The 15,882-nt window shown below is 39.9% G+C and overlaps 1 protein-coding gene across 1 annotated transcript in view; it reads right to left on the reverse strand.

Annotated features, from left to right (window-relative positions):
• Window positions 1–9,036, reverse strand: part of PTPRN2 (protein tyrosine phosphatase receptor type N2) — a 721,223-nt gene extending 712,187 nt beyond the window's left edge. The window contains exon 1 of the mRNA XM_075827406.1: window positions 8,806–9,036. Coding sequence (XP_075683521.1) covers window positions 8,806–8,893 — 88 coding nt within the window. The 5' untranslated portion in view covers window positions 8,894–9,036. The remainder of the gene's footprint in view (window positions 1–8,805) is intronic.
• Between the last annotated feature and the right edge of the window lie 6,846 nt (window positions 9,037–15,882).

The following is a 15,882-nucleotide window of genomic DNA, read 5'->3' on the forward strand; positions in this document are numbered from 1 at the left end:
TCGCTCATTTAACTTGTTAAATGCTGCGGTCAGTGGAGACTGCAGCATTTAAATCGTTAGAAAGAAGAGGCGACCCCCTCTAACAGCGCATCGCGCCCCCCGCAATGCAATCACGGGGGGGGGGGGGCTGTGGTTGTTATGGCTGCCTGGGGGCCTAATGATGGCCCCCAGAACCGCCATCTTTGTGCACCTATTAAGTGCTACCTCCGGCCGGCAGTGCTTAATAGATGCCTGTCAGAATCACGATATACTGCAATACATTAGTATTGCAGTATATCGTGCAAGCGATCCAACGATCACTGGTTGAAGTCCCCTAGGGAAACTAATAAACGCCAGAATCTCTATTTTTTGGTCACCTAATTTCCCACAAAAAATTAAATAAAAAGTGATCAAAACGTCGCTTGTACACCAAAATAGTATTATTACAAACTACAGCTTATCTCGCAAAAAATAAGCCCTCATACCACTTAATCGACGGAAAAAAAGTTATGGCTCTCGAAATTTGGAGACACAAAATAAATTTTCTTTTTTACAGTTAGGTGTTTACATGTAAAAGTAGTCAAATATAGAAAAAACTATATATATTTGGTATCGCCGTAATCGTATTGACCCACAGAATAAAGTTAACATGTTGTTTTAATTGCACAGTGAATTCCGTAAAAACAGCGTGCAAAAAATCTGAAAAAGGGCTGCGGCGGGAAGGGGTTAAAATACATTGTTTGGTGTCGCCATATTCTCAGAGCCATTGCTTTTTTATTTTTCTGTTGATGAAGCGGTGGGAGGACTTGTTTTTTTCAGTATGAGCTGTCGATGTTATTGGTATTTAGGTACATACCTTTCGATAACTTTTCATTCCCTTTTTTTGGAGCTATGGTGACCAAAAAACAGGAAATTCTGGAGTTTTTTAAATGACTGCGTTTACCCTGTGGGTTTAATAAAGTTATATTAGAATTCTTCAGACTTTTATGGATACAGTGGATACAGTGATACCAATTATGTTAATTTTTTTACATTACTTTAGGGAAAATTAGGAAAAGATTTTAAATTTTGCAACTTTTATTATTTTTAATTTTTTTGTGTATTACAAAACCTTAATTTTTTTTTTTTTGAACAAGCGATCGTTTGATTGCTGGTACAATACACTGGAATAATTTGCATAGTATTATAATTTTTACCAGCTCCTAGTAAGCAGCTAGCAGTCTAGATGTCACATTCGCTATTAACTGAGGCATCTAAGTGGTTAAATGGCCCCGAATCAGAGTTACACTAGAGTGTACAGAATGCTGTAATCTTAGCGAGACAAAAAACACGTCGTACGCACAACACATCATCTTGTGTATGACATAATCCAAAAGTGTCCTGTCTCCAAAGGGAAATAAAAAGTCAAATCAGTTGTGAGAATGTATCTGCTATATTATATAATGATATAAGACATATATTGCCGAGGATAAAAAACGTCACGACTTCTAATCAGTTTATATAATGTGTTTTATTACCTTACTCCCTCCCCCCCCCCCCCACCTGTTCAGGGTTTTCTGCTTCATTTAATTAGCGTGAGACAGACAAAGCATCTCCCAAGTCAGACATTTCCATAGTGACAGCCGCTGACCAAACCAAGTACACCCGAATATGAAGCCAGCTCACAAATTATTACATTCAGTACATCAGTTGCGGAGACATAAGCGCAAAGTTTCATCCACAAGCAGGATTGGATCCAGAAATAGAACAAGAATACGCTTTCCTTTATCCTTTTCCTCTTTTTAAGATCCATTCCTGGTTTTGGCTCAAACAAGACGTCATGGAGTTGCTTCAATTTTCAGAACAACACTGTTTGACCAAGGTTTGCAAGTCTGTAATAACCAGTTATGTTAGGCAGCAGTCCCCATCTTTGCCCTTTCCCGACCTTGACCCTAACCTGTTGAGAGTATAAAAGGACTAAGGCCACATCTTATCTGTTCACATGGTTGCAGTGCTGTATGGCGGTCTCTGTTGCTGTATGTCGGTCTCTGTTGCTGTATGGTGGTCTCTGTTGCTGTATGGTGGTCTCTGTTGCTGTATGTCGGTCTCTGTTGCTGTATGGCGGTCTCTGTTGCTGTATGGTGGTCTCTGTTGCTGTATGGAGGTCTCTGTTGCTGTATGGCGGTCTCTGTTGCTGTATGGTGGTCTCTGTTGCTGTATGGCGGTCTCTGTTGCTGTATGGAGGTCTCTGTTGCTGTATTAAGGTCTCTGTTGCTGTATGGCGGTCTCTGTTGCTGTATGGTGGTCTCTGTTGCTGTATGGCGGTCTCTGTTGCTGTGGCATCCAATTGCTTCAGGCCATAGTGATGTTCCGTCCATAATGATGCAACATCTCATGTTAGCAAGTGACCAAGATGGCCAAGTGACATAAAGCCACCATGGACACAATTAAATAAAAAGTGTTTGGTCTATAGGAGATTACCAACAGACTTACTAATCAGGTTTAATGTAAAATACTTAAAGGAGCACTCCACTTTATTTTTTTATTGCACCCTCCATTTGTACATTGTGGTTTCAGTGTCTTTTTCGGGTCCAGCGCCGCTCCCGTGATCTTCGCTCTGACTTGTCTTGAATCGCTGCGCTTTTGAATAAACCGGAACACAGGCTCTCAATGCATTCCTATTGCAGCCAGAACGAGGACAGAATTAAGCTCCATAGCCTGACTTCCGTTTTTCTGAAAAGCAGCGACTCCAGACCAGGTCAGAATGAAGATCACGTGAGCGGCGCTGGACCCGGAGAACTACAAGATGCGGGGATCGGTAAGCATTTTTGAACACAACACCCCACTGAAACACCAATGTTCAAATGGTGCATTAAAAAAAATAAAGTGGAGTGACTCTTTTTTATTTTTTTTAATCAATACATTTTTATTGAACTTTTGTAAAATTCTTCACATGAATCCAAACATACAGAATCTTATGTATTAATTACATTGATGCGTTGTAATACATGTAAATTCCAGAAAACATTAAGCATCAGTAAGTCAACAAAGAAAATAAAATGAAACAAAATAAAACGGGAACAGAAGTACCACATATCCAAGAGCCATCATTTAAAACTTGACATAAAGGTATAAAACATCTCTCGGCGAGCAGTCAGGTGCAATTTGAGAATAATGCATTTATGATAAAATGATATACTATCAATAGGATATACAGTTATGAGCACTGCGAAGCCATGGACCCCAGGATTTCTCATATTTCGGAAAAGAGTGGTCTTCGCATGCTACCATTTTCTCATGAGAGCATGTGCTATTAACATGAGTAATAATTTCTTGAAGAAGAGGAATCTTTGGACTTTTCTAGTATCTAGTGATGGGCAATTTCGTTGCAAAAAATATATGAGCTGCTATAACGCTAGAGCCTGTTGGAATGAGATCAAGATTTAAAAAGATTAATGCTGAGGATGGGGGAAAGGAATTTGCATTCCCACTATTTGCAAAAGTAATCCGAATGTCCATAGGCGGCTCGCGAGCAGTGGACATTCCCATAGAATGTGGAGAAGAGTGCCCCTACCTCCACATGCCCTCCAGCATAAATGAGACGTTCCAGGGAACATGTGATGAAGTCTGTCTGGTGTGTAGTACCATCTTAGTATAGTTTTCATTGCCAACTCATAATGAAGTGTGCATTCCAAATGTTTTGATATAAACTTAAGAGAATTCATCCATATGGATGTAGAATAGTTTTGGTTGAGCTCCCTCTCCCATGTCAAAAACGGGGTGGATTTGATAAATAGATTTTTTGAGCCTAAAAGACCATAAAGGGGTCGTAGACCTCTCACGCCACTGTCTGGGTGGGACCATAGTTGGAAAATGGCCGAATTTGTCGTGACTTCAAAAGGACAATCTGTTTGCAGAAGGTGTCTAATGCGGAGGTATTTACAAAAATCTATATATGAAATATGAAAATTGTCATGTAATGAGGTAAATGGCAATAGTTGATTATCGTCCATGAGGTTTTGCACTCGAGTTAGACCTTCCGTTTTCCAGTTTTGAAGGTCTAGGCTAGGGATAAAGAGCTCTAAAGATTCCATAGGAGCACATGTAAGCAATGAAACGTCTGACTGTGTATAATTGGAATGAAATTGTAACCAGTTGCGCAGAGATGTTGACAAAAAGTATGGTAAAGGGTTGATAGGGGATCTAGAACTGAGGCTGGTTATCAAACGTGCCCTCAAATTGTGTGTAGGGGTGAAGGATGACTCTATGTGGACCCAATGTCGACATATATCCCCCAACCACCAATGTTTCTGATGTGCAACCTGAGAGGCTAAATAGTAGTAATATACAGGGTGGGCCATTTATATGGATACACCTAAATAAAATGGGAATGGTTGGTGATATTAACTTCCCATTTGTGGCACATTAGTATATGGGAGGGGGGAAACTTTTCAAGCTGGGTGTTGACCATGGCGACCATTTTGAAGTCGGCCATTTTGTATCCAACTTTAGTTTTTTCAATGGGAAGAGGGTCATGTGACACATCAAACTTATCGAGAATTTCACAAGAAAAATAATGGTGTGCTTGGTTTTAACGTTACTTTATTCTTTCATGAGTTATTTACAAGCTTTTCTTTGTTTACAGCCATTGACATGTCGCAGAGGTTAACACGTGAGGAGCGGATAGAAATTGTGTTGATGTCTGGTGAATGCAGTACCCGGGTCATTGCAGCAGATTTCAATGCAAGACACCCTACGAGACCACCCATCTCCCATGCTATAGTTTGCAAACTGCTTGCCAAGTTTCGTGAAACTGGTTCAGTGTTGGATTTGCCCAAATGTGGACGCATGAAAACTGTCACTAATAAAGAAACATAAAGATCCTTTTATTCCACGCAACGTTTCAGCTCAGTACGAGCCTTTCTCAAGCATAGAAGTATGCTTGGGAAAGGCTCGTACTGAGCTGAAACGTTGCGTGGAATAAAAGGATCTTTATTTTTGAATATTTTAGAGTGCTGTCTCAATTTCTTCCTATCCTGACTGAGGGGTCACTCTTGGACTGTGACCTAGGAGACGTGCACCCGCTTGAGAGTAATTATTGTCCTGTGCTGCTGATTTGTTTCTATCTAATGAAGAAACATCAGTGGCTGTCCTAGCTTCATTCAGCAAGATCCCACAGCGTAGCACTCGCCGCATGTCACTGGAGAGTGGCATCAGTCGAACATCCCTTCGGCGGATATTAGATACTCACAAATGGCACCCTTACAAACTCCAGCTGCTGCAGCATCTCAACGAGGATGACCCAGATCGGAACTGAATTTGCAGAATGGGCAAAACAAAAATTGGAACAGGACCCTCAGTTTACACAGAACATTTTGTTCAGTGATGAGGCAAACTTTTATGTGAATGGTGAAGTTAACAAACAAAACCACCGCTATTGGTCTGACACTAACCCACATTGGATAGATCCCTCCAAGACTGTTGGAACACAAAAATTGATGGTATGGTGTGGTATATGGGGTACAAAGATAGTGGGGCCATTCTTCATCAATGGAAACCTCAAGGCCACGGGATATCTGAAATTGCTACATGATGATGTGTTTCCCTCTTTATGCACTGAAGCTGGCACGTTCCCTGAGTTTTTCCGGCAAGATGGTGCACCACCACATTATGGGTGTCAGATCCGAGCATTCCTAGATGAACAGTTTCATGGAAAGTGGATTGGTCATCGTGGGCCAGTTGAATGGCCCCCTAGGTCTCCCGATCTGACCCCCTTAGACTTTTATCTTTGGGGTCATCTGAAGGCAATTGTCTATGCTGTGAAGATACGAGATGTGCAGCAACTGAAACTACGGATACTGGAAGTCTGTGCTAGCATTTATTCTGCGGTGTTGCTATCAGTGTGTGAAGAGTGGGAGAAGAGGGTTGCATTGACAATCAAACACAATGGGCAGCACTTTGAACACATTTTATAAGTGGTCAGAAACTTGTAAATAACTCATGAAAGAATAAAGTAACGTTAAAACCAAGAACACCATTGTTTTTCTTGTGAAATTCTCGATAAGTTTGATGTGTCACATGACCCTCTTCCCATTGAAAAAACTAAAGTTGGATACAAAATGGCCGCCATGGTCAACACCCAGCTTGAAAAGTTTCCCCCCTCCCATATACTAATGTGCCACAAACAGGAAGTTAATATCACCAACCATTCCCATTTTATTTAGGTGTATCCATATAAACGGCCCACCCTGTACATTAGGCAAACTCAAGCCTCCAAATTTCTTGCCCCTATTTAGTGTTGTGGCTGCTATTCGTGGTTTACCCTTTTGCCATATATAAGAGTTTAGCAATTTATGAGTTTTATTGAAAAAGGATTTAGGTCGTTTTATCGGTAACGTCCTGAATAGATACATTAATTTAGGAAGAACCAACATTTTGTATGCTGCGATTCTACCTATCCAGGAGACTTCATAAGAGGCTAAGTGGAGTGCTTCTTTAAGATATATCACTTGTGTAACAGTTATTCATAGTAAAAGTCATACATAACATGCATTAAAAACTTAGACCTACAAGGATATTAAATTTTTTCCAAAATAATTCTACATTTCTAAGGTGTAATGTTTGTGCTGTAAAATCTGGTATACAGTAAACCGTATTCTACATTACATACCATCAACATGAGTACACTCCATAACACATAGGTACTATTTGCAAAACCCATAAAGACAACAAAATGCAATATAAACACAATTATTATTATTATACAATAGCAACTACAAGCAGGAGTTTGGGTATAACTTGGGTCACTTGCCTGTGGTTCAGCGATGCAGAGATGTTGGGGGTTCTCCTGACCTCCTTCCAACTCAACATTAGAACCTTGCTGGCTGTATGACGCCTGGTCATATGTATAAATATCTACTACCCATGCTGGATCCTGTAATGTGGATTGAATATTTCATTGTACAGAGGACAGGGCAGTATACAACAACCCTCTATACAAATGTGCTGAATCTGGAGCAACCAGGGCTGGTGAACCCCCGAGATCTCCGCATTACAAAACCCCAGGTAAGCTAAATTTTGGGTTCGCCAACCCAAGCAAGAAAAATTACATTTAATATTTGCTTTAAGTTTCTTTTTAAAGTATTATTTGATAAAAAAAAGGAAATGTGTAATAGGTAAAGATTATGTGAATATACCTTCCATTAATCCCCATGACTCTGATAATCCTCTAGTGGATATGACCATGTTTTTGATATTTTTACGAACATGCGTTGGAAAGCACAACACAACAAACAAAGCTTCTGGTGTCTCACATGGTAAATAATGATATCACAAAGAGGTAATCCCTTCTTAATTCCCGATCGGTAGCCTTAAAACATAAACATGACCTGAAATCCTATTATCGAATACGATTATCATGGAAATAAGCCTAGATATGTGTATCGACATTAGTGTCACTGCTCTGCCGAGGAACAAGAGCGCCAAGACGTCACAGGTCTCCTCACATTTAATGAATTTTTCCTCAAGGAGCACAATCACAGCTGCCAATTTCAGCATATAGGAAAATCCAATCTATAATCACAGAGGCTCTTATAGAAAGGTGAGGAGACGCTGCAGAACCTCTTTTCAAACAGACATGTCAATCAAATGATTTCCTTGACTATGCAAGCAGTCATTTCAAACGTTTACTGACCGGATAGAGATTTTTTCCAGCTGGGTGACTTGAAATATGGGAAAGATAATTATCATATCATAAAGGCTATAACAGAGCATCATCTTATTTCTGTAGAAGTTCTTGTGAAGCAGAAATGTCCAGTACAACTTCTTTTTTTTTAAGAAGTTTTCTTTCTATTTTAAAGCAAAAATCTAAGTAATTGATCGTGTCTATATAAAAATATAGTCACGTAGGCCCGAAATGCTAAAAGGATCATTAGCATCAATGACAAATCAGCATAAGATCAAACTTTCCGTTTACACAATTTAAGAAGAAATAAAACAAAGTAACAGATTGTGATATTCATTGTCCATCACAACTTCATTGCTCGAATACACCAGACGTTAAACGCAGAAGCAAAGTAGAGAAAAGCACAGGGCAGCCCGGTGCAACAATTCAAGCCAGCGTAATTCATTGTGTAGCACTTAAAGGAGTATTCCACAATCACATCTCAGCAGGGAGCGGGCACTTTAACCGCTGCTCATGTAACAAATAAGTGGCTACCAGTAGTCATCCCTATAGCCCAATGACCCCTGCCAAGTAACAGGAGTGCACAGGCTGCAACCAACTCAGTTCATACTACATGACAGCAGAGCACTCGTGTCATTGTGCCACGCTCTATAAAATGGCTTAAGTGCACCGGATAAAGTGGTGCTGGCAAAGTGGAGTTAATAATAAAGCATATATCTCCCAATGATATGCCAATAGTTTCATGGACATATAGAAATGACAGGCTAGCCCTGGTATAGCCTCTACTTACAGTTTTATACTATGTGTGTGATGTTTTTAGTGAATATGACAGTAAGCCGTTTGATACATTGTTGCTATTAGTACATGTGACAGCTCTGATACATGTGCCCCCTGGATCTGGGCAGGAAATGGGCATCTTTTGTTTACAATGAACTCGGTGGAAAAGCAGCGGAGTGACACGTGTAGATATAATATATGTACTTGTATATGGTGTGTGCATGTGCCTGTAGCCCCTCCATGTCAGCCCCCTGCCCCCCATAACCTCCACGAGCTCCTCCTACCCTCCTGCTCCAACCTGGATGGTAAGAATGGGGGGTATAAACTGTGCTGTGACCCCTACAGCCAGTTCACCCAATGCAGCGGGCAGAGTACAGGGCACTCACCGAATTTGGTGTCAGCTCTCGCAGGCTGGTGATGATAAGAAGCCGAGAGGAGGAGGAGGAAGTGAGCGGCGTGCAGGGAGACCATCATGCCGAATAATAATAATCCATCAGTCTATTAATAACACCGGGCATGGGGACAGGAGGGGGAGCAGCACGGGCAGCACTCAGTCCACAGTCTGATCAGCTCCAACACCCTGGACAGCGACCAGCACCGGCCCGCCCACCCACAAGACACGCCCCTCCACGGCGGCTCACGTGACCGGAGCCCGGCCTCTGGAGGAGATGAATGGGGCTGCTGCTTGTCCGCTCTCCTGTCCGCTCTCCTGTCCGCTCTCCTGTCCGCTCTCCTGTCAGGATGAATGGAGGCTGCAGCTTGTGTGGTGTTCACCCCCCTCCAGAGGCTGCAAAACATGTGTCTGTGTCTGTGTATACACATATATATATATATATGAGTGGTTATGTAGTAGGATATATGGTGTATGTATGACTGGTTATGTAATAGGATATATGGTGTATGTATGACTGGTTATGTAATAGGATATATAGTGTATGTATGACTGAGTGTATAGTGTATGTATGACTGGTTATGTAATAGGATATATAGTGTATGTATGACTGGTTATGTAATAGGATATATAGTGTATGTATGACTGGTTATGTAATAGGATATATGGTGCATGTATGACTGAGTGTATAGTGTATGTATGACTGGTTATGTAATAGGATATATAGTGTATGTATGACTGGTTATGTAATAGGATATATGGTGCATGTATGACTGAGTGTATAGTGTATGTATGACTGGTTATGTAATAGGATGTATGGTGTATGTATGACTGGTTATGTAATAGGATATATGGTGCATGTATGACTGAGTGTATAGTGTATGTATGACTGGTTATGTAATAGGATATATAGTGTATGTATGACTGGTTATGTAATAGGATGCATAGTGTATGTATGACTGGTTATGTAATAGGATATATAGTGTATGTATGACTGAGTGTATAGTGTATGTATGACTGGTTATGTAATAGGATATATAGTGTATGTATGACTGGTTATGTAATAGGATATATAGTGTATGTATGACTGGTTATGTAATAGGATATATAGTGTATGTATGACTGAGTGTATAGTGTATGTATGACTGGTTATGTAATAGGATATATAGTGTATGTATGACTGGTTATGTAATAGGATATATAGTGTATGTATGACTGGTTATGTAATAGGATATATGGTGCATGTATGACTGAGTGTATAGTGTATGTATGACTGGTTATGTAATAGGATATATAGTGTATGTATGACTGGTTATGTAATAGGATATATGGTGCATGTATGACTGAGTGTATAGTGTATGTATGACTGGTTATGTAATAGGATGTATGGTGTATGTATGACTGGTTATGTAATAGGATATATGGTGCATGTATGACTGAGTGTATAGTGTATGTATGACTGGTTATGTAATAGGATGTATAGTGTATGTATAACTGGTTATGTAATAGGATATATAGTGTATGTATGACTGGTTATGTAATAGGATATATATAGTGTGTGTGTGTGTGTGTGTGTGTGTGTGTGTGTGTGTGTATGACTGGTTATGTAATAGGATATATAGTGTGTGTGTGTATGACTGGTTATGTAATAGGATATATGGTGTATGTATGACTGGTTATGTAATAGGATATATGGTGTATGTATGACTGGTTATGTAATAGGATGCATAGTGTATGTATGACTGGTTATGTAATAGGATATATAGTGTATGTATGACTGAGTGTATAGTGTATGTATGACTGGTTATGTAATAGGATATATAGTGTATGTATGACTGGTTATGTAATAGGATGCATAGTGTATGTATGACTGAGTGTATAGTGTATGTATGACTGGTTATGTAATAGGATATATGGTGCATGTATGACTGAGTGTATAGTGTATGTATGACTGGTTATGTAATAGGATGTATGGTGTATGTATAACTGGTTATGTAATAGGATATATGGTGTATGTATGACTGGTTATGTAATAGGATATATAGTGTGTGTGTATGACTGGTTATGTAATAGGATGTATAGTGTATGTATGACTGGTTATGTAATAGGATGTATAGTGTATGTATAACTGGTTATGTAATAGGATGTATAGTGTATGTATAACTGGTTATGTAATAGGATATATGGTGTATGTATGACTGGTTATGTAATAGGATATATAGTGTGTGTGTATGACTGGTTATGTAATAGGATGTATAGTGTATGTATGACTGGTTATGTAATAGGATGTATAGTGTATGTATAACTGGTTATGTAATAGGATGTATAGTGTATGTATGACTGGTTATGTAATAGGATATATGGTGGATGTATAGTGTATGTATGACTGGTTATGTAATAGGATGTATAGTGTATGTATGACTGGTTATGTAATAGGATGTATAGTGTATGTATAACTGGTTATGTAATAGAATGTATAGTGTATGTATGACTGGTTATGTAATAGGATATATAGTGTATGTATGACTGGTTATGTAATAGGATATATAGTGTGTGTGTATGACTGGTTATGTAATAGGATGTATAGTGTATGTATGACTGGTTATGTAATAGGATGTATAGTGTATGTATGACTGGTTATGTAATAGGATGTATAGTGTATGTATGACTGGTTATGTAATAGGATATATAGTGTATGTATGACTGGTTATGTAATAGGATATATAGTGTGTGTGTATGACTGGTTATGTAATAGGATGTATAGTGTATGTATGACTGGTTATGTTATAGGATGTATAGTGTATGTATGACTGGTTATGTAATAGGATATATGGTGGATGTATAGTGTATGTATGACTGGTTATGTAATAGGATATATGGTGCATGTATGACTGGACGCACACTAATCAGCCATAACATTAAAACCACTAACAGGTGAAGTGAATAATGGGATTCCGTAGTCGCATTGTTCTCTTTCAGCAGGATAATGTGTCCTGCTACGCTGCCAAAATTGTTCAGGAATGGTTTGAGGTTTAGGTTTTTGCTCTGCTGAAGTTGCAATAGATTTATTAAGAGTCACACGCGTCTTAATAAATTTGTAGCATCTTTCCGTTGGCCGTGCGGCGTGCGCCAGCCTTCCATCCATTCCCCCATTGGACATAAAATAAAAAAAGTATGCTCACCTCACCGCGCCTGTTCACTTCTCCCCTCCGGGCTCCCTCACCATGTGGCGGCTCATACAAGGTCCTGACGCAGAGCAGAGTCAGGGCCTTAAATGTGATGCATCACTTAATGTCCTGAGTGCTGCGTCACATACAGCGTCCTGACGCTGCCTGGCATCTGTACGTTATATGAGCTGCACCCTGCTGAGGTGACCTAGATGGGAGAAGCGAAGAGAAAAGATGAAATGAGCAGATATATTTTATGTTTTTTTGTCTGATGGGAAGGGAGCCTGGTTTGGGGGAAGGGGCAAGGTATGGGGATCGGCATGAGCCTCTAACTTGCTATTCCCCACAGAGTGAAATTCGTTTTCTGACGTAAATTATAATAAATTTGTCAGGCTGCTGCAGCACTGTGCCCTATTGTTAGGCTCTTTGAAGGTGGGGAGGGAAAAACGAAAATGAAAAAAGAAAACTGGCTGTGGCGCCAAAGTGTGAAAGAAGAATTTGACTTTAGGCACCCAAGAGTTCCTAGCCAGGTGGTTTTAACTCCTTACGGACATTTAACGTAACGATACGTCAGGTCTGGGAAGGAGTATGGAGCCGACATACACATCAGGTGTCGGCTGTATTTTATAGCCGACACTTTAATATAAAGGCCGGGATCAGTGATAAGTCTGATCCTGGTCGTTTAACCACTAAAATGGCGCGGTTAATAGCGACCATGGCATCTAATCTGTTCCCCTCGGCCATGCTAAGAGGTGATCGCAAGGTGCCAATGGTTGCCATGGCAGCCTAGGGACCTAATGAAGGCCCCCGAGTCTGCAATCATTGTGATCCTATTAAGTCATAACTGCTAGGGCAGCGAACTGAATCTTTGCAACAGGTGAAGATAAGTCTATTTTAGAATCTATATAAAGATCACTAACCAAAATGTAAAGATGTGTTCACTATACATAAAGATTTTCAAATAGGGGATATTTATAAAAAATTAGTTCAAGGGAGAAGTGGTGTATCTTCCCATAGCAACCAATAAGGTTACTGCTTTCATATTCCAAATTCCCTCTGAGAAATGTAATCTGATATCTGATTGGTTGCTAACAACTACTGCTCCACTTTTCCTTACGCTGCCTGTGTGTTTAATGATCTGAGGATATCATGATGAAAAATAACCATCTGCATATCTAAGTAGCATGTTCTCTATCTGGTTATTTCTTCTTCAGACAAAAACAAGAAGCTTTGGGGGAAACGCACAATACTCCTATTCCAGTTTTCTGGCATAGAAATGTCACAAATGGCCTTAAAGTTGCAAAAGTTGCGACTTTGGGGCCGTTTTCAACACTCTCAATACTTTTCAAAAAAGTGCTTAGCATTAGAGGCGTGGTCACCCATGCTCGACGCATTTATGGTAGGGCCACACGGAGCGGCCCTGACACGGTCGCAACGCGACTAACAACTGTGCGGGCACCATGTTCGGTGCGGCTGTCAAACAGCCTGTTAGTGGCCGCATGTTAACACAGGTAAACCGTCGCTTTATCTGCAAAATCGTGCGGCCATGAATTAATACACCCTTTATGGCCGCACGATTTTGCAAATTACAACAACTTACTTGCTCATTCTCTATGGCAGCGCCGGAAAAAGCCGAACACTGCACTCAGCTATCTCCGGCGCTCCTATAGAGAACGAATGGAGCGGCAGTGCGCATGCGCATGTAACCGGAATACCCCTTAACAGCCGCTCCTACATAGTGCCAGCGCGGTTGTTGGCCGCGTTGCGACCGTGTCAGGGCTGCTCCGTGTGGCCGTACACTCACTATAATGACTTAAAATTTTAATATTGTGGAAATCTACGCCAGTTTCTGTCTGGTGTAGATTTCATTCAGTGGCGCTCAAACTGCTGAAGATGCAACAAATTTGTTTAATCTTACTCCAGCTTGTTTTTTATTAAGACTGGCAGACCAGAATAAATCCTAAAATATTATCCGTAAGGGGTGGCTTTACATCTTTCCACATATTTTTACGCCACTGATTTGGCTGCAGTGAAGAACCCGCATGTTTTAGAAATCCGCAAAAAATCTGCATTCAAATCCGCATCAAAATTTGCAGTTTTTGCAACGGATTCCATGTTAATTGGGAACCAAACAGAATTTGAATCCCTTCCCTTCTTCAGAGTACCCACAAAATTACCCAGGATGATCCTTTTTAAACAGGTATTCCCATCTCTGACATTTATGGCACAATCATTGTCCACTTGTATGTGGTAGCCATCTCACCAGACAGGGGTCAGGGCAATTCCGCACATCAGATAGTTATGGGCAGGGGCGGATTAAGGGTACCATGGGCCCCGAGCACTTTTTCAGGTCAGCCTCCCTCGCCGAACTCCGAAGACGCTGTACCGTATATATTTGCAGATTTCTGTTTAGGCGCCCACAGATCTGGCACGGTTTTAATTTAGCTGTAAAAGCAGAATGAGTCATATAGAAGAAAGAAAGCAGAATACTTTGAGACAATGAAGTGGTCAGGAGCTTTATAACTTTTTTATTTTTACGTCAATGGAGTGGTGTGTGAAGGATTATTTTTTTGCGGGAGGAGTTATAGTTTTTATTGGCACCATGTAAAGTACCATATAATGGGTGAATTGGAAAAAACTGAGATTCCTCCATGGTTTTTTGGGTTTAGTTTTTACTGTATATATTTACTTTCTCTTAAGGTAAAAGTAGATTTAACATATACTTTTACCTTAAGAGAAGGTAAATATATACAGACCCAGAACCAAGCTCAGCACATATATACAGCCCCAGAACCAAGCTCAGTACATATATACTACACCAGAACCAAGCTCAGTACATAAATACAGCCCCGGAACCAAGCTCAGTACATAAATACAGCACCAGAACCAAGATCATTTGCAAATTCAGTTTAACCCCTGCTGTATAAATTTGTACGACATAAAATGACAACTCCCAGTCTAGCCTGAACAATGGTTAGGATATGCTGGTAGTTGCTGTTTAACAAAAAAGAAGGCTACCATCCGTCATCTCGCTGCAGATCATACAGTGACTACAGTACTGATCAGTGACATGGAGAATAAACATTTGCATTGAGTGACTCACAGGTGATGTCTCAGATTCTTTTTCGTTCTTTCTCTCTTTTCTTCTCCATCCGGTCCAGACCTCTATGATGACTTCTCTCGGGCACGACCCATTTTTGCAGTTCACAGCTCAGATGTCTTCGGCTCCTCACTTTTCCAACATTTCCGCACCTGTAAACGAAGATAAAATTCTCATGATGCCACACTCTATGCTTCTAAATATAATAGTATCATACAATGAATATAATAGTACTATACACTGTACTCCTGAATATAATAGTATCATACAATGAATATAATAGTACTATACACTGTACTCCTGAATATAATAGTATTATACACTGTGCCCCTGAATATAATAGTACTATACACTGTACTCCTGAATAAAATAATACTATACACTGTACTCCTGAATATAATAGTATTATACACTGTGCCCCTGAATATAATAGTACTATACACTGTACTCCTGAATAAAATAATACTATACACTGTACTCCTGAATATAATATTGCTATAAACTGTGCTACTGTATATAATAGTACCATACACTGTACTCCTGAATATAATAGTACTATACACTGTACTCCTGAATAAAATAATACTATACACTGTACTCCTGAATATAATATTGCTATAAACTGTGCTACTGAATATAATAGTACTATACACTGTACTCCTGAATATAATAGTACTATACACTGCACTCCTGAATATAATAGTATTATACACTGTGCCCCTGAATATAATAGTACTATACACTGTACTCCTGAATAAAATAATACTATACACTGTACTCCTGAATATAATAGTACTATACGCTG

The sequence above is a fragment of the Rhinoderma darwinii genome, chromosome 5 (genome assembly GCF_050947455.1).
Source record: "Rhinoderma darwinii isolate aRhiDar2 chromosome 5, aRhiDar2.hap1, whole genome shotgun sequence".
Lineage (NCBI taxonomy): Eukaryota > Metazoa > Chordata > Amphibia > Anura > Rhinodermatidae > Rhinoderma > Rhinoderma darwinii.